The sequence below is a fragment of the Polistes canadensis genome, unplaced genomic scaffold (assembly GCF_001313835.1).
Source record: "Polistes canadensis isolate GaletaPanama2010 unplaced genomic scaffold, ASM131383v1 scaffold_285, whole genome shotgun sequence".
Lineage (NCBI taxonomy): Eukaryota > Metazoa > Arthropoda > Insecta > Hymenoptera > Vespidae > Polistes > Polistes canadensis.
Genome location: NW_014569832.1, coordinates 83,272 through 103,671, shown reverse-complemented (window position 1 = coordinate 103,671; position 20,400 = coordinate 83,272). Strand labels below are relative to the sequence as shown.

Here is a 20,400-nt window from a genome sequence, read left to right as displayed (position 1 = left end):
TATATAGCATATAGATGTTCTCGTTGTTAAAAGAAAGAGTGAAACAATTCAAATTTGAATTTACGCGCGCAAATATTTTGTAAATTAATTGGAATGAATTAACGTGAACTTAGCCAATAATTTAACAAATCATCATCTTGAATATGACAATCGATTTATCGAAAGCAATTATGTTTTTGCAAAGAATATTTAAAAGTTTATCCATTCTTTCTTAAGTATATACACGAAGTATATAGAAAACAACGTCACTTCCTGTGACGCTCTATTTATAAGAACTGTGAATTAAGAAAATTTCGAAAATCGACGTTGGCCGAATGCACTATTGAGTAATACGCAATATCTGCTAATGTAGTGCATTCCTCTATTCGCCAACTAATAATATTTGCCATTGTGTTGTTGTCTATGTTCTTAATTTAATCGTTTCTTGTTGAGTGTTTTTAAAAAAGGAAACAATGACGGATTTACCGTATCTTGTCGAATATGCTAAGAGTTCTCGTTCCTCGTGTAAAAACTGTCATTCTTCCATTATGAAAGATTCTTTAAGAATTGCTACTGTCGTGCAAGTACGTAGAATTTGGTTAAATTTTTATTTTTCCTTTGACAAAAAAAATTCAACAATTTAAAATTTAATTGAATATTAAAAATGTATCGTATGTATATATTATATTTGTCCTAATCTCTTTTCAATGAATAAGTGTATACGTCAAACTATTAATTTGTTTCATTTGCAGAGTCCGGTATTTGATGGGGCAATTACCAAGTGGTATCATCCAAACTGCTTTTTTTTAAAGCAACGTCCAAAGTCAAGCGCAGATATAGCAAATTTTGATGCTATCCGTTGGGAAGATCAACAAGATATTAAAAAAAATATAGGTTAAATGCTCTTTATTGAATTTCATTCTTTACAAAGTAATTGTAAGTGATTTTAATTTGGACATTTTGTTGGATATTTTAGAAGAAGCTGGTAAACTTCCAGCGCCGACTAAGAAAGGTAAGAAGCGTGGTAAAGGTGCAGATGTATCTTCAGACTTTTCAATAGAATATGCCAAGTCTAGTAGAGCTATGTGCAGAGGATGCGAAGAAAAAATATTAAAAGAAGAAATAAGAATTTCAAAAAAAGATTTTGAAAGCGAAGAAGCAAGAAGATATGGTGGGCTAGATAGATGGTATCATCTGCAATGTTTTATTAAGCTCAGAAAAGAACTTGAATTTTTTGATCAAGCCGATTCCCTTGCTGGTATCAAATCTTTGTCTAAAGACGATCAGGCCAATGTAAAAAAGGAATTGCCTAAAATTAGCAATGAAAATGTACCAGCTGTAAAGAAATGTAAGGAAGAACCCGAGGATATGGAAGAGGAAAATAAACTTAAAGAACAAAATAAACAAATATTTGCAATGAGAGATACTTTATCTTCGCTTAATAAGACAGAACTCATAGAGATTTTAGAAATGAACAAGCAACAAGTACCTCAAGGCGTTTCTGCGGTATGTATTAATATTGTCATTTAGTAAAGTAAAAATATAGTAATAAACTGAGTTTATTTGTTCAGATTTTGGACTTTACGTCCGACTTATTAATCTTTGGAGCTTTAAAACCATGTCCAAAATGCAAGGGGCAATTGGTATACGTTTCGGGTCTTGGTTACAAATGTACTGGAGACTTGACAGAATGGACAAAATGCGAATACGTTACTCAAGATCCTAAGAGACAGAAATGTTCTGTTCCGGAGGATTTAAAGAATACTTATAAAGCTTTGTAAGTTTGTCGCGTATGCGTTTGCGATATTACTTGTATACGTATTTACATATGTAATCTATATATTATATTAATAGGGCTTTCAAACCAAAAGTTGTTAAGAGATTGATCAAAGTTACCGCGCCATCGACGTCTAGCGCTGTTAAAAAAGAAGACGACGAAGTCGATGCTGGACCAAAAATAAAAACAAACCCAAGACCATTGAAGAACATGCAGTTTGTGATATTAGGTAGTACAGAAAAAAGCAAAGAAGTGTTAAAAAGAGAAATAGTTCTTTTAGGAGGTGCTGTGACAACAAAAATACATGAAGATTTGGCAGCCGTCATTTCTAATCCAAAAGAAATTAAAAAAATGAATAAAAAAATGGAAGACGCGAAGGTGTTGGATATACAAGTAGTTTCCGAAGATTTTGTTGAAGAAGCAAAGGACTATACAGAACTTGCAATTGCATTAATTAAAAAGAAAACTATTTCCGATTGGGGAGGTGACGTTAAAAATCGTCTTGCTAAGGTTATAGAAAAGTCGGGTTCGTCCAAAAGTAAAAGTAAATTTGAGAAATCTTCTTCTGGGAAAGTGAAATTACAAGTTAAAGGAGGTGGTACCGTCGATCTGGATAGCGGATTAGAAGATTGCGCGCATGTTTATCAAAACGGAAAAAATAAATATACCGCAACGTTAGGAATTACGGATATCCAAGCTAAGAAAAACAGTTATTACAAATTACAAATTTTGAAACACGATACACTTAGTAAATATTGGTTGTTTAGAAGTTGGGGTAGAATAGGTACTACCATCGGCGATACAAAATTGGAAGATATGCCTTTAAAAGATTGTATAGAGAAGTTTGAACAACTTTATGAAGAAAAATCTGGCAATAATTGGCATAATAGGAAACATTTTGTCAAAGTACCGCATAAATTATATCCCATTGATATAGATCAAGGAGACGTGGAAGATAACAAATTATTAGACTCTGACATAAAAAGTAATTTAGAAAAGCCTATCCAAGATCTGATGAGGCTTATATTTAATGTAGAAAACATGAGAAAAGTTATGTTGGAGTTTGAAATAGATATGGATAAAATGCCGCTTGGTAAAATATCTAAAAAACAAATTCAAAAAGCGTATTCAATATTAACAGAATTGCAAGAATTAGTTGCAACAAGTATTCCCGAACGCACTACGCTTATAGATGCATCTAATAGATTTTATACCTTGATACCACATAATTTTGGAATTTCTGGACCTAAGATATTAGAAACGGTTGAAGAAATAAAAATGAAGTGTGAAATGTTAGAAGCATTACTTGAAATGGAAATAGCATATAGTTTGCTTCACAATAATACGGACGAAAAGAAAAATCCACTAGACGCTCATTACGAACAATTGAAAACAAAGATAGAAGTATTGGATAAATCGAGTAAAGATTTTGAAGTAATTAAACAATATGTTAAGAATACACACGCGGCAACTCATAGCCATTACGAATTAGTAATCGACGATGTTTTCGTCATAAAAAGACAAGGGGAAGATCAAAGATACAAACCATTTAAAAAATTGCCCAACAAAAAATTACTTTGGCACGGATCTAGGACAACCAATTTTGCTGGAATATTGTCTCAGGGACTTAGAATAGCGCCACCAGAAGCACCCGTCACTGGTTACATGTTTGGCAAAGGTATCTACTTTGCCGATATGGTATCAAAGTCAGCCAATTATTGTTGCACCAATACCCAAAACCCGACAGGATTGTTACTGTTATGCGAAGTTGCTTTAGGCAATATGTATGAGAGGTACGAAGCAGATTACATTGCAAAATTACCAAAAGATAAACATTCCACGATGGGAAGGGGACAAACGCAACCAGATCCAAGCATCGTTCATAAAATGGATGATAGCGTAGAAGTTCCATACGGTCCTCCTGTGCAGGCTAAACTTAATAAAAAATCGGCATTGTTGTACAACGAATATATCGTATACGATACGGCTCAAGTGAAAGCTCGTTATTTAGTCAAGATGAATTTTAAATACAAAATGTAATTATTATACATTGCTATACATTCGCTATCTGATTGATATAATCGTTGGTATAACTTATTATTACATATTATTAAATCAATTTATTCCTCCAGCTACCTCCGATAGGACAAATAATAGTTAACGAACATTACATTTTCTTTTTCTTGTCCTTGTCTTACCATAATTGAATAATTATTTCATTATTTCGTACCAGTAATTTTGTATTATTTAAATGTTTGTAACACATTTCAGAAAGAAAAGAATTGAGATAAAGTTTTTGTAATAAAAATATTCATATGAAATATTAATTACAGTTATGTTTACTTTTTTTTCAAATAATTTAATTAATATTCAAAATGGAAATCGAAATAGGATTGATCGAATGTATTAATACGAATATAACCATCTTCTCCTCCGGTCGACATACTCTTGCCATTGGGATGGAATGCTAAAGAATTGATTGGACCAAAGTGACCCTTTAAACGTGCGAATTCTTCTTCAAATACAAGATGGAAGAAACGAGAATCGAATTTTCCTTGTCTAGCCGACGTAGTTGTTACATCCATAGCGTCTTGACCACCACCTAAGACTACCTATAATCAAAATATTAATAAAATTATTAACATTTCAATGCTGCAATTTCATTTTCAAGAAGAAATTGGAAATAAAACTTACATGATCCAGAATTGGAGATATCGTAGCAGAGTTGACTGGTCTCTCTGTTTTATAAGTTTTCAATAGAACCAACGATTCACTGTCAAATAATTTAGCCATATTATCTTTGGATGCAGTGACAAACATAGTTCCATCTTTATTAAATTGCATATCATTGATTTGAGATTTGTGACCTTTAGTACTGGTCAACTTTTTCCCCATCTGTTTAAGAACATTAGTTATTTCGTTTCAATCGAATATATATCATAAGAAAGAAATTTTATATAAAAACGACATACTCTCACGTCCCAAAGAGTAATTTCACCATCTTCGTGACCTGTAATTATGGTTTCGTCCAAGGCACCCCACAATATAGCAGAAATCCTTGGTCCAGGAACAGAGATCCTAGATATTGCATGTTCTTGCGACATGTTAGTATCGACATTTCTAATGTCCATTATAAACATTTCACACTGATGACCTAAAGCTTTATCGGTAGAATAAACGGCGAGATTTGAGGAATAACTGAAACCGCATGTTCTTACAGAGCTATTTGTTTCCAGTTGTCCAATTTCTTTTCCTAAAAAAAAAAAACATTCAATATTATTTTACAGTAGCAATTTAAATCGATCTAGAGGAAAACGATAAGAAGAAAGAAAAAAATGGATACAAACCAGTTTCACAGTCCCATACTCTTAATGTATTATCACCACTTCCAGATAAAAATCTAGTTGTATCCCAATTAACATCTATACACCATACCGAACCATTATGTCCATTAAAAGTTCCAAGACGTTCTCCGTTCAAAGAATACCACACATTTGGTTTCTTATCCTTGCTAGCAGAGAAAACTAAATCACCTTCTCTGTTATATTTTATTTTAGTAATGGCACGTTCGTGTCCATGCAACATTAGCGGTTTCTGAAAAAAATTTTGAATATCAAGCTAATATCCAAAATAATAAGACTCTATAATCTATATAAAATAAATTATTTGATATTCCTTATTAATAATTGCAATAATACATATAATTGAGTTAAACTTCATACATATATAATGTTATATGATTTAGAAACATAAAGCGGGCTAATATACCGTTTATATGTATAAACTTTATATAAGTATACGAGTTTCTAAGAAATTAAACTCAGTTACACGTGTATATATTCAATTCTTTACCCGTTAATAACCTTGTAAACGTTATTAACATGTAATATTGAATATTATGTACACATGCGCAAAATATATAAAAACAAATAATATATTAAAAGCATATTTGTTAACTTCTTCATATATTGAAAATAACTAACCATATTTATAGGTAGAAATTTTTTTTTATGGAAAAAAATGAATCTCTAACGTCGCTTCTAAAATCACGTTTAACGACACTTAATATCGTCACTGGGAATAAACCATGAAGTATAAAATCATTAGTTTCCTTTACTTTATTATAAGGAATAGACTTGAAAACATTTCTTCTCTATACTGTTTAAAAAGCACGACGAGCCAATCATAATTTCTTTAGATTATGCCATTTTCCAACGACATTTAACAGAAAATAACCAATCAACCAACCAAGCTCATAGGAATTTTCTTGCCATTTTTTTAATGTATTATCTATGCAATGGAAATGTGAGTAAATATATCTCCTCTCCAATTCTATAAGAAATTCTTTTTTATTTACATACTGTTTTTATAATTATAACATAGTTATAGTACTATTCATTTCTTAAGGTTGGCAATGAAAATTTAAAAATGGTGGATTCCCTGACGTTCAAAAAAATAGTCGTTCGTTATCGCGTACTCTGCTATAAGTTAATTATTATTTAATTATAAGAGTATATATAGTTTATAAAAAAATGAATGTTAACACGTAATTATGCCAAATTATTTTTTCACAATTAAATTAAAAATGAACATTATTAAATTATGTTGATAATATTTGTAAAAGACCCTCGTCATTAAACAAAATGGAATTATCGATATAATTACCTTAAATGTATTTGTATCTCTACACTTTTAGTATGTTTGTCTATTTAATAAATCTGTTTTATATACAGACTCAGATAAATGTCGATCTACAGTTGCAGCTGTGCAAACAGCTGAAAGTAAAGAGATTTCTATGTTGTTACTATTAAAGATACTGTCGGTTATTAACTATATTTAAATAGGTCGCGCCACTTCCTGGTAAGTCATTTTTTTCCTTTTAGAAATTTGAAATTTTGAAAAACTTTCATATTTTTCTCGTAAATTGATTTCTTAAGCAGGCTCATGGATGTGCAAACAGGCGGTATCACTGTACTCATTACATATGTAATTAATTATTTTGTATCTTGACATAAAATTAATTTGCATAATTAATTGATATAAATTTTTTGCCTCACAAAAATTTATTTGTATATCAAATTGAATACGTATTTGAAAAAGAAGAATTTTCTATCTACAMATAAAATTAATTCAAGATATACAGGAAAAGATATACTAAAAACGTCGAATTTATTTTTTGTCTAGACATAATTTTAATTCATTTTTATTATGTTATAAGAAAACATAAATGCATTTTTATTCAGCTTCAAAGTCATCAAAATTGTAAGAGAAAAATTAAACTTTAATCTAGTGGCACGCTAGCCAGCTCCGCGGGGGAAACATTTTTTTTTTGAAGTTTTTCTATCCTTAAGTTATACAAATTCTGTTTACATTTCTTAATTTTATAATATCAAGGAAGGTATTTGGCAATTCAAAAGTTTCCTATTCGGCTCTTATTGACTTGCCTATAAATATTAATACAAATAATTTAATAGTGCAAATTATCATTGAGTAAATAGAAATTGAGATTATACGCAAGGCTTATCATTGATATAAAAACAAGTGGTAGATCGAAAAAAAAGAGAATTCATACTATATGCAATAGAATATATTAAACATGTCTTTTATAAACGTTAACGAAATAAAGATTTACGAGAACCAAGTCAAAGAGCATGATATTTTAAAACAAATCATTGCTACTCGTGATCAAGAAGATGCATTTTACATATTAGATCTCGGTGATGTCATTAAAAAGCATAGAAATTGGCTGAAAAAAATGCCAAGAGTTGTGCCACACTTTGGTAAGGCTTAAAAACATATTTTTTTTCACTTATTCTTTAACATTACGACAATCTTTTATTTTTAGCTGTAAAATGTAATCCTGATCCAATGGTGATTAAGATTTTAGCTGCTATGAACGCGAGTTTCGATTGCGCCTCGCAGGTAATCGTTTTATTTTTTCTAWATATAACATATATTCTATTCTTTACATTTTTCTATGCAACAATATTACATCAGTCATTTATTGTTGTAGCAAGAAATTGAACAAGTTATGCAGTATGGTGTAACACCGGATAAAATAATCTTTGCAAATCCAACAAAGTCTCCATCYCATATCAAATTTGCCAAAAGCGTTGGCGTGGATAAAATGACAGTTGACAACGAATTAGAGCTTTTTAAAATAAAGAATCTGTTTCCTGAAGCAAAGTAAGTTAATTGAACTTTATATTCTTATGTCGTTTTTTACATCGAATCAAGAATTCATTGAAGTGTTATTATTAACAGAATAATTATTCGCTTTCGATGCGATGGTAATTCTAATCACCCTCGATTTATCAGCCTTGGAGTCAAATTTGGGTGCGATCCAGGCGACGAAGCAAACAAATTAATACAATTTAGCAAGAATTTAGGTTTAACTTTACACGGATTTAGTTTTCACGTTGGTAGCTCATGTTACGATTTCAAAGCGTACGCGTGTGGAATTGAAATATGCAAGAAATTGATTACTTTCGCTAAATCGATAGGATGTAAAGATATCAAATTAGTAGATATCGGCGGTGGCTTTCCAGGAGAAATTGAGTTTCAAATCGACGAGGTCTGTTTAATATATGTATTTATATATAAATTTATTTGTAATAGATATATATGATTAATTGTCTTCTTATTTTTATAGCTTTCTCATATAATTAATGATGCTATTGAAGAAATAGATCCTAACATACAAGTCATAAGCGAACCAGGTAGATATTACGTGGCATCAGCGTTTACTTTGGCTTCTTACTTACATTCTAAGAAAACTATGTTAGAGGAAAAGGGTCTAAGACATGCGTACTACGTTAATTGCGGAGTGTATACTGGGTTTATAGAAGAATTATTGAATTTGAATTCGCGGCATCCAATTTCATTATTCAATGTATATAATTATTATGTTTTTTGAGAATGATTCTATTTATATTTGTATAGAAGGTTTGAAGAAAATTTGTTGCAGCAGCCTGTATCCGATAAAAAATATTCTTCCACTTTATGGGGACAGACTTGCGATTCCTACGACTGTATCATCAAAGATGGGTTATTACCAGAATTTCAAATAGGAGATTGGCTTGTATGGAGCAACATGGGTGCATACACAATTTCTCTATCTTCTACATTTAATGGTTTTATGCTGCCACAAGTTCATCCTTTTATCAGAAAAAGTCAATGGTATCTATATGTACATGTAATATTATATAACAGGGTGATCCAATAACTATACATACTTCAAATGTCTCAGTTAGTTTAAATTTTTTTCGGGGAAAAATGCTCAAAAAAAGCGTGTTTGTGTTAAAAAATATAGAATACTTTCTCCCATTAAGACGTGTACCTTTAAATAGTGTAACGTAACTAATAACGTAAATCATGTCCTGAACATTTTTCCTCCAAAAAAACAAAAATAAGAAAAATATTAGAGAGAGAGAGAGAGAGAGAGAGAGAGATGGTAATATAATAAAATAATTTATTTTCAGGCAAGATTTTTGTGCCATTATCAGATGCGACGTTAACAATTGATTGTACAAATTGTTCGTATAGATTTGAAAAGAAGATATGAATTTCGATGAGAAAAGCAATCTTGAATTTATCATACTTTTAATATGTACCACGGCAACTCTTATCTAATGAATTTATGTATTTGAATCATTTAAGTATATATGTTTTTTTTTAAATTTGTAATCTACATTTTCTAAAAGTAATAAACGTTCTTTATTGCTCGTCTTCACTTGATGTATTTTTCCTGGTAGACATTAAATATATGTAATGCAATATTAATGACTGACTATACTAGAAACTAACATGTCGTATTATCATTAAATGAAATAACATTTTATTTAATCTATAACAAATAATGCTTATTAGTTATTTATAAAGGTAAGTGGCTCGTTACAACAATAGCGTAAATTTTAAAGAATGATTTGCATTAATTAGCTTCGTTTAGAACTTCCAAGTACTATTTACTATTTCAATTATGTTAGTTAATAGTACGTTTTCGAAGGACATCTATTTTGTGTTTTTAAATAATACGTTGTATTAATAATTAAAGGTAATTGTCCGTTCTTTCACCGATAGCACATCTTGTTAGCACTTATACCAGTTTATAAGTCACCGACTCGTTCAAACTAAGGACGTATATCATTTCACATAATATGTGAAAAATGTCTTTCATTAACATCAACGAAATAAAGATTTACGAAGACCAAGTCAAAGAGTATGATATTTTAAAACAAATTATTGCTACTCGTGATCAAGAAGATGCATTTTACATATTAGATCTCGGTGATGTCATTAAAAAGCATAGAAATTGGCTGAAAAAAATGCCAAGAGTTGTGCCACACTTTGGTAAGGCTTAAAAACATATTTTTTTTCACTTATTCTTTAACATTACGACAATCTTTTATTTTTAGCTGTAAAATGTAATCCTGATCCAATGGTGATTAAGATTTTAGCTGCTATGAACGCGAGTTTCGATTGCGCCTCGCAGGTAATCGTTTTATTTTTTCTATATATAACATATATTCTATTCTTTACATTTTTCTATGCAACAATATTACATCAGTCATTTATTGTTGTAGCAAGAAATTGAACAAGTTATGCAGTATGGTGTAACACCGGATAAAATAATCTTTGCAAATCCAACAAAGTCTCCATCTCATATCAAATTTGCCAAAAGCGTTGGCGTGGATAAAATGACAGTTGATAACGAATTAGAACTTTTGAAAATAAAGAATCTGTTTCCTGAAGCAAAGTAAGTTAATTGAACTTTATATTCTTATGTCGTTTTTTACATCGAATCAAGAATTCATTGAAGTGTTATTATTAACAGAATAATTATTCGCTTTCGATGCGACAGTAACTCTAATCTCACCCAATTTATAAATCTTGGAATCAAATTTGGGTGCGATCCAGGCGACGAAGCAAACAAATTAATACAATTTAGCAAGAATTTAGGTTTAACTTTACACGGATTTAGTTTTCATGTTGGTAGCCCATGTAACGATTTCAATGCGTACACGTATGGAATTGAAATATGTAAGCAATTGATTACTTTCGCTAAATCGATAGGATGTAAAGATATCAAATTAGTAGATATCGGCGGTGGCTTTCCAGGAGAAAGTGAGTTTCAAATCGACGAGGTCTGTTTAATATATGTATTTATGTATAAATTTATATGTAAAATATATATGATTAATCGTGTTCTTATTTTTATAGCTTTCAAATGTGATTAATGAAGCAATAGAAAAATTAGATCCTGGTATAGAAGTTATGAGCGAACCAGGTAGATATTACGTGGCATCAGCATTTACTTTAACTTCTTACTTACATTCTAAAAGAAGTATAACCGATGAAAATGGTCCGAGATATATGTATTTTGCTAATTGCGGAGTATATAGTGGATTTATAGAAGAATTGTTGAACTTATGCTCGCGTCATCCAATTTCACTGTTCGGTGTATGTAATTGATATATACTCTATTGAACATTATTTCGTTTATTTTTAATGTCTATCTAAAGGTGCATCATAGTAGATTAATCGATTGCAGCCTGTATCCGATAAAAAGTATCCTTCCACTTTATGGGGACCGACTCTTGATTCTTACGACTGTATCATCAAAGATGCGTTATTACCAGAATTTCAAATAGGAGATTGGCTTGTTTGGAGCAACATGGGTGCATACACTGCTTCCTTAGCTTTCAAATTTAACGGATTTGAACCACCAGTAGTTTATCCATTTATCAGAAAAAGTCAATGGTTAATATAAATATAATAGATTTTTATTTTTTAAATATTATAATATCATATCATAAATAATGTTTTTTCAGGAAAGAGTTTTGTGACATTACCAGATATAACATGAACTGTTGGCTGTGTAAATTGGAATAAGCGAGAAGCCTAATATTTCTAATATAATGCAAGAATGTACCATATATTAAAAACACTTATTAATTGTATCTGTCTTGTTAAATTCGAAAATATACATTTTCTTTTTCCTAATAATATTATTGAGTCGGTTTAGGTGGCACAGTAGAATTGTCAATATTCGTAGAAAATATCTCATTCCATCTGTAAAGAGAAAAAAGAAGAAGAAAAAATTGGTATGAAAATAGTTTTCTATAAACGACAAATCGAAGCAAACTTAAAACTTATTTACTCTTTTGCAGTTTGACATGATCCTGGTTCAAGTCCAGCATTCTTTTGCGCTTCGAACAAATCTTGTGCATTTATAATATCTTCGATTGGCGGAATCGACGACATTGAATTACGTACCTTTTTTCAAAGACAATAATTCATATTTCATTTAACGGAAGACAAGAATGAAAATCTTTATAATATAATATTTAACGAATATTAATTATCATACCATTTCTACTTTTGTCATAACTCTGATAAAATTTTTTCCAGCTAATTTTTCCAAATCTTCTCTACTCCATTCCGGCTCTCCTTCATGATGTCCATACAAACGTTCAAACAAGGAAGGGTACTTTGATACGTCTTCTAAGCCTTCAGGTACTCTGAAAATATTTCAAATATCATTATATCATTTATAAGTAATCATTATTATATATCGTATATTATGATATATTATTTACTGACGCATTTACGCCATCATAATCGGCGCCTATACCCACGTAATTTACTCCAACGATTTTTCTAATATAATTAATATGATCTGAAAAAGAAGTAAAATTGATCATGAAATTTGATTGGTGAAAATGACGTTTATATTATTCTTTTTTTAAAATATATATCCTACCTACGACGTCTTGCATAGATGCATTTCTGGATGTATTGCAATTAACAAATTGCGAGTAAAAATTCACCATAACGATACCTTCATTTTCCCCCTGTTGATAAAGTAGAAAATGATTGAATACGAATAATAAAGTATATATATACAGTCAAACCTCCTATAACACGGCACTCGCAGATCGCGATTTCCATATAACGCGGTGCTGAAATTGCGACAGCCCTCCTCTACTCTTACAGCGCGGTTTCCGTTCAAGAACATCCCATAACATAAGTTCCTTAGTCACCTGATCAGATTTTTAACGCCGATGAAACGGCACTATATTGGAAAAAACTACCATCTAGGACCTTCATTTGGAAAAATCAAAGGCGTGCTCAGGGGTTTAAATCTTCAAAAGAACGTATCACCCTTCATGTGTGCAGCAATCTATCAGGGAGCCTGATGATAAAACCAATGCTAATAAATCTGAGTTTCTTATAGCGCTGTTTCCATACAACGCGGTAGACGGTTTCCATAGAACGCGGAGCGCACTTACCGCGTTAAAGGAGGTTTGACTGTATCTGTACTTTGTAACATTATTTAATCATTAGAAAGTGACTGACTTACAACCAAGCGCAGGACGTCGTCGGGAACATTTCGATAATTATTACAAATACCAAATGCAGAGGAATGAGAAAATATAACGGGTGCTCTCGAAATAGTAAGAACTTGTCTCATAACATTGTGAGAAACGTGTGAGAGATCGATTAACATACCAAGACGATTCATTTCGTGAACGAATGTCTAAAAAACAATTGATTGTGTACACGTTACTATCTATTGAATTTCTTATGGCAAACAAATACTCATCATACTTTTCCAAATTCTGTTAGATTGTATAGATATCCGTCGTTAATGGGCGATGCATCAGCCCTAAGAGACAATAAATCCGATCATTATATATAGAAAGGTATGATCTGTTGAGACTTACCAGGGTGTATGACAAGTATGCGTTAACGTGACGTAACGAACTCCCAATTCATAATAAATCCTCAAAATAGCCAAACTGGAGTCTAAAGAGTGACCACCCTCAACCCCGATCATCGATGCAATTCGACCACTTCTCCAAACAACTTCAATATCTTTGGCATATTTAACAAATTGCAAATGTTCTGGATAAAGATCTATGAATCTCTTGATCACGTCTATTTGCCGAAGCGTCAATTGTACCGCATCTTTATATTGAGAATTACACGGTACGTATGCAACCCAAAACTATTATAATGAGATAATAGTAAGTTAGTTAAACTATTATATTTGAATGAATTCATTAATGAATAATATTACTCACTTGCCCACCAACTTTTCCAGCTTTTAAACGAGGTAAATCCGTGTAACACGTTGGACATGCTTCTCTTCCCCAAACTGGATCATTAACGAGTAATTTTTCAAATGGGAATTCTTTTAAATTGTTATTTAATTTCTCGTACAAATTAAATGGTAAATCGTTGTGTCTAAAAGAATATTTATCAATAAATTCAATCGTAGAATATCGATCGAGATGATACGTACCCATCGATAAGAGGTGCCAAATCTAATACATCGCTACCTTTCAATTTATTTGCATTTAATCCAACGGATAAGCCAATAATCAATAATAAAATTGATAAACAAACTGCTACGTTAATATACAACATTCTTCCGGTCAAATATTTGGAGATGAAATTTTCTACAAAATAATTGTTATATATTATAAATAATATATAATTGCAAGTGGCGGGGGATGAGATTCGTTAAAAAACGATTTAACACCGATTACTGTGTCTCTAATTAAACTGATTACGATGTAGATTATATATATTTGAAGAAAAATATCATTATGTATGATGAGATATATATATATGTACGTGGATCGATAGTAATTGCGAGATGCAAACTTATACCCCGATTGTACTTCATTTTATGTTAACAAAAAATAGTAGTTACGATTAATTATAATTAAATCACCCATTATTAACACATTCCAAGTGAAACCAGTTGAGAAATTGACTGAATAACCAGTTGAGAGATAACTCGCACAAATAACAGTTCGATATGTATCCTTCTTTATCTCCTCTGTCGGAATTCTGTTAGAGTGTATATACTTGGTGTTAATAGACTCTATGTACATATATACTGGGTAATCGCAATAATGTTCTTTATGATTGCTTCATCGATTTATGAACGCAAATAAATAAATAAATCTGAGAAGAAGGAAGATTTACGTATTGAAGCAACGGGCTGCGTCCAGTACACCCCCACCTATAGCATATGTAATTTAGTTAAGTCTCAATTATTAAGAGTACAATTATTGTAGCTAGTAGTGCCTATTGTGAATTTATTTTATACATATCGCGAGCTCGGATGTTTTTCAAACTTTTCGCATTTGTAGGAGGGGATTATTCATTGCACTTCAGACGTTAAATGACTGGCATTTTACGCAAACTCGTTTCATTTTATCTAATTTTTATTGCTATTGTAAATGAAGGAGATATTCATTGTGGACGGAGTTATTGCCGTACATTGTTTGCATAACTTACTGTTAATCTTTTTTCTTAATCTCATACTCTTTTTGCACATATATATTTATCATGCAGTAATGTAATTTGCCGGATATACTATATATATATATATATATATGTAGGCAAATGTAATTACTTACGGAACTTGCTCCTTCTTCTTCTTCTTTGTTTGATAAATACAAGATGCGATCGAAACGGCTACTGACAATGAGTGAGGCCATTTGAATTATAACTATTGAATTTGCCTAATCGCAAAGGGAGTTGAAAGATAAAATATTGATATATTTATCTTCAAATAAATAAATTGAAGATACGTTATCGATTATACGCGTGCTTAAAATGAAGTAAGAGTGTGAGTGAAGTTATCGATAATAGTTTATCGACTATTATCGATATTATAGGAAACTTATATATCTACAGATTTAATATCTATAATAGGTGCGAGAGGGAGACTTCGTTCCCTCTAGTTCATTTTTTGCCCAAACGGGTTGTAAACAGTGGTAAAAAAATAATGGCTATGGATACCGTATACAAACATTTAAAAATTCGAAACAGACCTTACAGCGTGAACGATATAGTGTTGAATTTACATAACGAATTTGGAAAGTCTGCCGTTCAAAAAGCTATAGATCACTTACTCGCGGAAGGAAAGATTTTTGAAAAAGTAAGTAGAAATAAATATAACATTTTAGACACATCTCTCGCAGAGCATTTAGAGCATACTCTTACACACAAATATAATAGTATAATATTTGAATATTTCTTATATTTCATTAGGTATATGGAAAGCAAAAAGTTTATTGCGTCGTTCAAGACTCGACCAAGGATATAGAAGAATTAATGAGAATCGATAAGGAATTACAAGTGCATGCAAACGAAGTAGAAACTAGGTATCAAGATCTTGAGAAAAAGATAAAAACTCAAGAAACTTTGTTGACATCATTAAAGTCATCTGTCACTCTCGAAGAAGCACGCCGAGAAAAAGTCTTGCTCGAAGAAAGTATTGAAGTTTTAGCCAACAAGTTAGATATACTTCTCGCATCTACCGGAAGTACGGATTTAACCGAAACGAAAAGAAAAACGGAATCTTCCTTAGACGAATATTCTCGTGAATATCTTAAACGTAAAAGATTATGTACAGAATTAATAGACTGCATTCTGGAAAATTATCCTGGTACTAAAAGTGAATTATACGATGAAATAGGTATAGATCCAATGATTATTAAGTAATAAGACTAATCAAATATAATTATATTTTTTGTTATCATGGGGGATAAGGATACAAAGGCACGACAATTCATTGTGTGCTCTTAAAGCGTCATCTTCCATTAGCCAAATAATTTGACAATCTGTTGAAGCTTAAATAATGGGTCGAAATGTTTAGACCAGGATTTTTTATCGTTGGATTTCATATAAGATCCTTCCAGGACGCATTTACCGTTGAGACAAAACTGAAAAGAACAAATAATTAATTATAAGAAACTAATTAGTCTAATGTGTTATACACTTACAACTCCATTTCCGCAAGGAGAACCTTCGGCTGCTGGAGCTATAGCTGTACACGCTCTCATAGTTCCTGGTACTAGACAATCTAATCTAATGCAGGCAGTATGATCGGTCTAAAAAAATATCAATATTCGAATGTATTTAACTAGTTATGCTCATATCTATATACATATATTTTTGACAACTTACATTACACGCTCTTGTTCCTTGTCCGTGCACTTTTTTACATTGATAATCGAGCGACATTAATTTGCCAGGTAGAATTCGTGGTAACGCACGACCTCTGACGGGTTTATTATAAAGACATTTTGCTCTTTCTTCGCTGTAATAATAATACTCTTAGATATGTTACGAATAGGATATGAAATGTAAAATAGGAAAGCTTACTTAAGGAATGTATAAAATGCTTGTATAGAACAGTTGGACCATTGAAATCCATTTTCATTGAGCAACAGTCCACTGGTCATGATGAAGCCGTCATCCGCCGAACAATTGGTAGCGTATTTTGGATTACCGTCGTGTCTGGCTCCGATTCTACACAATTGTTATAATACTTTCTTCATAATTTAGAAATATATTATAAGATTTTTCACAAAGATAGTAACGTACAGATGGCCAACTTCATGAGCAGCTGGTATAATTCCGCTGAAACCACCATTGTCTTCTACGATACCAGCCATTTCGGAAGTTTTGTTATCGTCTTGTCTGTTACATGCTCCTGATACGTATGCGTAACCTGTAGAAATAAATACATCCAAAGAAAATGTTGAATATTTAAAATAACGTAGAGATACGAACAAGCTTACTTACCTAAGGTCGAATCATCGCAATAATCATCAAACATGTTGCATATATCTAATCTGAAAAAGGGTCAATATTTGTGTTTGTTCATTCATATATTTCTTATTTATTCGTTTTATTTTCTGTGCATATGTCTGTCTATATGTTACGGTCAATGTACTACGATCGCGAACGACGACGATAATTTGTCATCAAAATATACGCCATATCGCAACGATTCTTTTTCTTCTTCTTCTTCTTCTTCTTCTGATTTGGATGTACGCTAGTTAATAAGGAAGAAGTAGGTGATTATGATTTGAACACGTCCATCTCTATTTTTCTCTCTTGCCCGGAATATATACATTGATCGTAACATATATAAGTTCTTACTGCGTCATAGTGATCGCTATGTCAAAGAAACCAATTGGAAATCTTGTCTCTCGATAAATATAATCTCCCATTTCGCGTAAGGCTTTATCAACGTCTACCAGAAGCGATTCGTTTCCTAATCGATTTTTTTCCATGTACGGAGTTGCATTGTTATCCTGAAATGAAATATATTGAATAAATTGAATATATCTATTTAAAATTTGGAAAAGAAAATGTAGCTCACCAAGGCTATAACTATACCGGCAATGTTGAATCGAATCCTTGGATTATTTAATAATCTGTATCTTAAATCGACCCCGTTCCAAAATGAAAGAATGTATCTCATAGCGTGTTTCACGTTTCTGCCAACCAATCTGAACAGTTTTCAAGCTTATTAGTAGTTTCGTTATACATATATAGGTATAATTAAATTCATTGAAAGAAATCATATTTTCCTTACGCATATTCGCTGTTGTCCATTATGATTAAAACTTCGGGATAGATAACATCTGGTACATTACGCTTTTCTTTGACTATTCTATCGTATTTCTTTGAATTTGTTAATTCTACAAATGTTATATTATAAAAATAAATCGATCGGATTGTTAGAATTGACGGTATTTAGTGATTGACGTTCAATTTGGAACTTACTGAAATCCTTATATTTTTTTTTCTTCGTTTCCGGTACTCGATAAATAACGTGATGATAAGTATAAGCGAGCTCGTCATTTTCAGTTACATTTTCAGTATGACGAGGCTCGTATAAATTATCTCCGTTGTAAAGTATGCCTTTTAAAATTCGTTCAGGTATAGATCGAATGATCGTATTGGTAACACCAATAATTCCGTCCTCGAAAGAAAATTTCATCGAATATTTCATTGTTATTCTTTTATATATATATATATACTGTATAGCGTATAGTTGTTACTTACGAGCACCAATCTTTTATTAGCATCCAACTTCATCAGTATCGACGCCGTGTTATTCATATCGTGAAATGTATTACCTAGATTTCGCATGGCCTGCAAGAGATGTCGAAAATATTTCATATTTCATTGATAAGTCAAGAAGAATGTCTACTTACGTTCGGTATTAGAGTATATTTCAATCCTTCAGGATAATCTGGATCGGAGGACACAGTCCAAACAGGGGTGTGTGTGCTGGCAAGTATTCCCTCCGTAGGATTTAGATACAATTTAATGTTTTGATCGAATGCTTTTAATTGTATTTCTTGACTATTCTCTAAACTTCTTCGGTGGGCGGTGTGTTTTATTGGAACGACCTCGTAATGTGGTACTGTAGTTCATTTATTACTTCTATTAACAATGTTTCTTTCTTTTTTTTCGAGTTAAGCTGAAAAATATTCAAATACCTTGTTCGTGATTCGTGTGAAAAACTCCCATTACTTCTTCCGATGTCATGTATTCGTGAAGCTTAAAATTCAAACCAAACGATTGATTACAGATTGCATTCAATTTTTAAAAGAAGTTATTTAAAAATATGAAATAAATACTTTTTTACATTGTACGAAAGACACAGTTATCGTACATAACAAAATCATTTTCCGAAACATGATCGTGCCCACAAAAAATTCCTAAATTATTATAATTAATTTGATTTTGTTAAGGTATTATTGGTGAAGTCGGTGAGATGCTAATGGTACAGCTCCTTGGCGAATGAGAACGTGCTACTTTGAGGTAACGCCTCGGAAAAACGTTCAAGATTTATCAACATCCGTGTTTATATAAAAATGGGATAAGAAATATTTGTAATTTGTGTATTTGGTAATTATAAGAAGAGGGAAAAAGAATAAACACTTGTTCATATAACGCTCATATAACGTTCATCAAATCGTACTTGCTAACGGGCAGAATCGATGATAGATTAGAATAAAACGAGGTAATAAATTGCTAAGATACTGTGTAAACACGATTATGTTCAAAAATATGATTATAATGATCGAATTACGAATTACATTATTATTTATGATTTCGAAAAACGTAAGCCAAAACAAAGGTGTGTTCTTTGCATAACGTCGATGACATTTGTTTTCATTGATTTAGATGAATTTCAATCGATTCGAATATGTCTTATCGTCAATTTCAACTACTCGCAACCAGATGCGTAATAATTTACTCAAATGTACTTCGTGTAAAGTGTTTATTATTTTCTTTACACGCTTACATTCTTTGTTTTAAAGAAAAAAGTACGTGTTTAGTATGATACACGAAAGAAGAATCCGAGATGGTCGTTATTACTAATCGTTTATACGACCGATCTTTCGAAACGGTCTCGCTTTAAACATTAATTTATTTATAAACAATACACAATATATGCGGACCTGCCTCGAATATCTTAAGAAGGAAGACACAAAACGCTCGATACGAAGTATATATCGTACATGTACAATTTTTCTTTCATATCGCAGAGGAATCTTTCGCATAATCTCTTATCCTAGACCGCTGCTTATATTAATATTAATATTAATATTAATAATATAATAATAATAATAATAATAATAATAATAAGAGATAAAAATTACACAATTAATAATAATAATAGAATTAAAATTAATAATAAATATCCAGCCAAGAGGGTAAAAGATCGAAAGGCAGTAAACGTTTATTTGTATTCACGTAAAAAGAAGAGAGGAAAATGATCTACAGAAAAATCAGGTAAAATCGATCCTCTG

At 31.4% G+C, this 20,400-nt stretch overlaps 8 protein-coding genes across 10 annotated transcripts; 4 read left to right on the top strand and 4 right to left on the bottom strand.

The window, feature by feature from the left end:
* The first annotated feature begins 185 nt into the window (after window positions 1-185).
* On the top strand, window positions 186-4,080 carry LOC106791103 (poly [ADP-ribose] polymerase). Its single transcript, XM_014756489.1, has 5 exons — window positions 186-563; window positions 732-873; window positions 956-1,485; window positions 1,551-1,756; window positions 1,834-4,080. The coding sequence occupies exons 1-5, from the start codon at window positions 453-455 to the stop codon at window positions 3,794-3,796; spliced, it is 2,952 nt and encodes a 983-aa protein (XP_014611975.1). The 5' UTR covers window positions 186-452; the 3' UTR covers window positions 3,797-4,080.
* LOC106791104 (eukaryotic translation initiation factor 3 subunit I) lies at window positions 3,774-5,860 on the bottom strand. The gene is made up of 5 exons (XM_014756491.1): window positions 5,740-5,860; window positions 5,104-5,350; window positions 4,729-5,009; window positions 4,451-4,651; window positions 3,774-4,368 (listed from the first exon to the last, which is right to left on the bottom strand). Exons 1-5 carry the CDS (start codon window positions 5,740-5,742, stop codon window positions 4,120-4,122), a joined length of 981 nt encoding a protein of 326 aa, XP_014611977.1. The 5' UTR covers window positions 5,743-5,860; the 3' UTR covers window positions 3,774-4,119.
* Window positions 5,861-6,841: 981 nt separating this feature from the next.
* Window positions 6,842-9,447, top strand: LOC106791096 (antizyme inhibitor 2-like). 2 transcript variants are annotated; one of them, XM_014756480.1, is made up of 7 exons: window positions 6,842-7,536; window positions 7,602-7,678; window positions 7,770-7,942; window positions 8,021-8,330; window positions 8,409-8,648; window positions 8,727-8,935; window positions 9,238-9,447. In XM_014756480.1, exons 1-7 carry the CDS (start codon window positions 7,353-7,355, stop codon window positions 9,278-9,280), a joined length of 1,236 nt encoding a protein of 411 aa, XP_014611966.1. In that variant the 5' UTR covers window positions 6,842-7,352; the 3' UTR covers window positions 9,281-9,447. The 2 variants fall into 2 exon arrangements, with proteins under 2 accessions (XP_014611966.1, XP_014611965.1); XM_014756479.1 differs by having other exon boundaries at window positions 8,724-8,935.
* A 435-nt stretch (window positions 9,448-9,882) lies between these two features.
* LOC106791094 (ornithine decarboxylase 1-like) lies at window positions 9,883-11,712 on the top strand. Its single transcript, XM_014756478.1, has 7 exons — window positions 9,883-10,105; window positions 10,171-10,247; window positions 10,339-10,511; window positions 10,590-10,899; window positions 10,976-11,215; window positions 11,307-11,515; window positions 11,587-11,712. The coding sequence occupies exons 1-7, from the start codon at window positions 9,922-9,924 to the stop codon at window positions 11,645-11,647; spliced, it is 1,254 nt and encodes a 417-aa protein (XP_014611964.1). The 5' UTR covers window positions 9,883-9,921; the 3' UTR covers window positions 11,648-11,712.
* Window positions 11,521-15,331, bottom strand: LOC106791093 (dipeptidase 1-like). Of its 2 annotated transcripts, XM_014756476.1 has the most exons (12): window positions 15,193-15,331; window positions 14,499-14,792; window positions 14,064-14,220; window positions 13,843-14,005; window positions 13,483-13,766; window positions 13,367-13,424; window positions 13,119-13,295; window positions 12,519-12,609; window positions 12,359-12,434; window positions 12,126-12,276; window positions 11,916-12,031; window positions 11,521-11,827 (listed from the first exon to the last, which is right to left on the bottom strand). In XM_014756476.1, exons 2-12 carry the CDS (start codon window positions 14,659-14,661, stop codon window positions 11,764-11,766), a joined length of 1,500 nt encoding a protein of 499 aa, XP_014611962.1. In that variant the 5' UTR covers window positions 14,662-14,792; window positions 15,193-15,331; the 3' UTR covers window positions 11,521-11,763. The 2 variants fall into 2 exon arrangements, with proteins under 2 accessions (XP_014611962.1, XP_014611963.1); XM_014756477.1 differs by lacking the exon at window positions 14,499-14,792 and having other exon boundaries at window positions 15,193-15,330.
* A 163-nt stretch (window positions 15,332-15,494) lies between these two features.
* Window positions 15,495-16,973, top strand: LOC106791097 (homologous-pairing protein 2 homolog). The gene is made up of 2 exons (XM_014756481.1): window positions 15,495-15,716; window positions 15,830-16,973. Exons 1-2 carry the CDS (start codon window positions 15,564-15,566, stop codon window positions 16,280-16,282), a joined length of 606 nt encoding a protein of 201 aa, XP_014611967.1. The 5' UTR covers window positions 15,495-15,563; the 3' UTR covers window positions 16,283-16,973.
* Window positions 16,535-18,575, bottom strand: LOC106791082 (venom metalloproteinase 3-like). The gene is made up of 9 exons (XM_014756453.1): window positions 18,359-18,575; window positions 18,168-18,273; window positions 17,952-18,081; window positions 17,729-17,883; window positions 17,369-17,418; window positions 17,168-17,294; window positions 16,946-17,092; window positions 16,748-16,880; window positions 16,535-16,671 (listed from the first exon to the last, which is right to left on the bottom strand). Exons 1-9 carry the CDS (start codon window positions 18,573-18,575, stop codon window positions 16,552-16,554), a joined length of 1,185 nt encoding a protein of 394 aa, XP_014611939.1. The 3' UTR covers window positions 16,535-16,551.
* Window positions 18,576-18,628: 53 nt separating this feature from the next.
* Window positions 18,629-20,367, bottom strand: LOC106791080 (the record flags this gene model as incomplete). Its single annotated transcript, XM_014756451.1, has 3 exons — window positions 19,081-20,367; window positions 18,793-19,004; window positions 18,629-18,730 (listed from the first exon to the last, which is right to left on the bottom strand). Coding segments are annotated over exons 1-3 (363 nt in total), but the record flags the coding sequence as incomplete, so codon positions are not given.
* Window positions 20,368-20,400: the final 33 nt, after the last annotated feature.

Bases quoted from the DNA above. Each gene is read 5' to 3' on its own strand.
- LOC106791104 (XM_014756491.1), bottom strand. The intron at 5,010-5,103 runs GTTTGTATCCAT...TTTTTTTTTTAG, and splicing joins AGTATGGGACTGTGAAACTG to GAAAAGAAATTGGACAACTG. The intron at 4,652-4,728 runs GTATGTCGTTTT...GTTCTTAAACAG, and splicing joins TTACTCTTTGGGACGTGAGA to ATGGGGAAAAAGTTGACCAG.
- LOC106791097 (XM_014756481.1), top strand. From the start codon at position 15,564: ATGGCTATGGATACCGTATACAAACATTTAAAAATTCGAAACAGACCT. The intron at 15,717-15,829 runs GTAAGTAGAAAT...ATATTTCATTAG, and splicing joins AAGGAAAGATTTTTGAAAAA to GTATATGGAAAGCAAAAAGT.
- LOC106791082 (XM_014756453.1), bottom strand. From the start codon at position 18,575: ATGAAATTTTCTTTCGAGGACGGAATTATTGGTGTTACCAATACGATC. The intron at 17,419-17,728 runs GTAAGAACTTAT...ACCCTTTTTCAG, and splicing joins ATAGCGATCACTATGACGCA to ATTAGATATATGCAACATGT. The intron at 16,672-16,747 runs GTAAGTTGTCAA...ATATTTTTTTAG, and splicing joins AAGGAACAAGAGCGTGTAAT to ACCGATCATACTGCCTGCAT.
- LOC106791103 (XM_014756489.1), top strand. From the start codon at position 453: ATGACGGATTTACCGTATCTTGTCGAATATGCTAAGAGTTCTCGTTCC. The intron at 874-955 runs GTTAAATGCTCT...TGGATATTTTAG, and splicing joins AGATATTAAAAAAAATATAG to AAGAAGCTGGTAAACTTCCA. The intron at 1,757-1,833 runs GTAAGTTTGTCG...TTATATTAATAG, and splicing joins AAGAATACTTATAAAGCTTT to GGCTTTCAAACCAAAAGTTG.
- LOC106791093 (XM_014756476.1), bottom strand. From the start codon at position 14,661: ATGTACATAGAGTCTATTAACACCAAGTATATACACTCTAACAGAATT. The intron at 13,767-13,842 runs GTGAGTAATATT...TCATTATAATAG, and splicing joins CTGGAAAAGTTGGTGGGCAA to TTTTGGGTTGCATACGTACC. The intron at 12,435-12,518 runs GTAGGATATATA...CTTCTTTTTCAG, and splicing joins ATCTATGCAAGACGTCGTAG to ATCATATTAATTATATTAGA.
- LOC106791094 (XM_014756478.1), top strand. From the start codon at position 9,922: ATGTCTTTCATTAACATCAACGAAATAAAGATTTACGAAGACCAAGTC. The intron at 11,216-11,306 runs GTATGTAATTGA...AATCGATTGCAG, and splicing joins ATCCAATTTCACTGTTCGGT to CCTGTATCCGATAAAAAGTA. The intron at 11,516-11,586 runs GTTAATATAAAT...ATGTTTTTTCAG, and splicing joins TTTATCAGAAAAAGTCAATG to GAAAGAGTTTTGTGACATTA.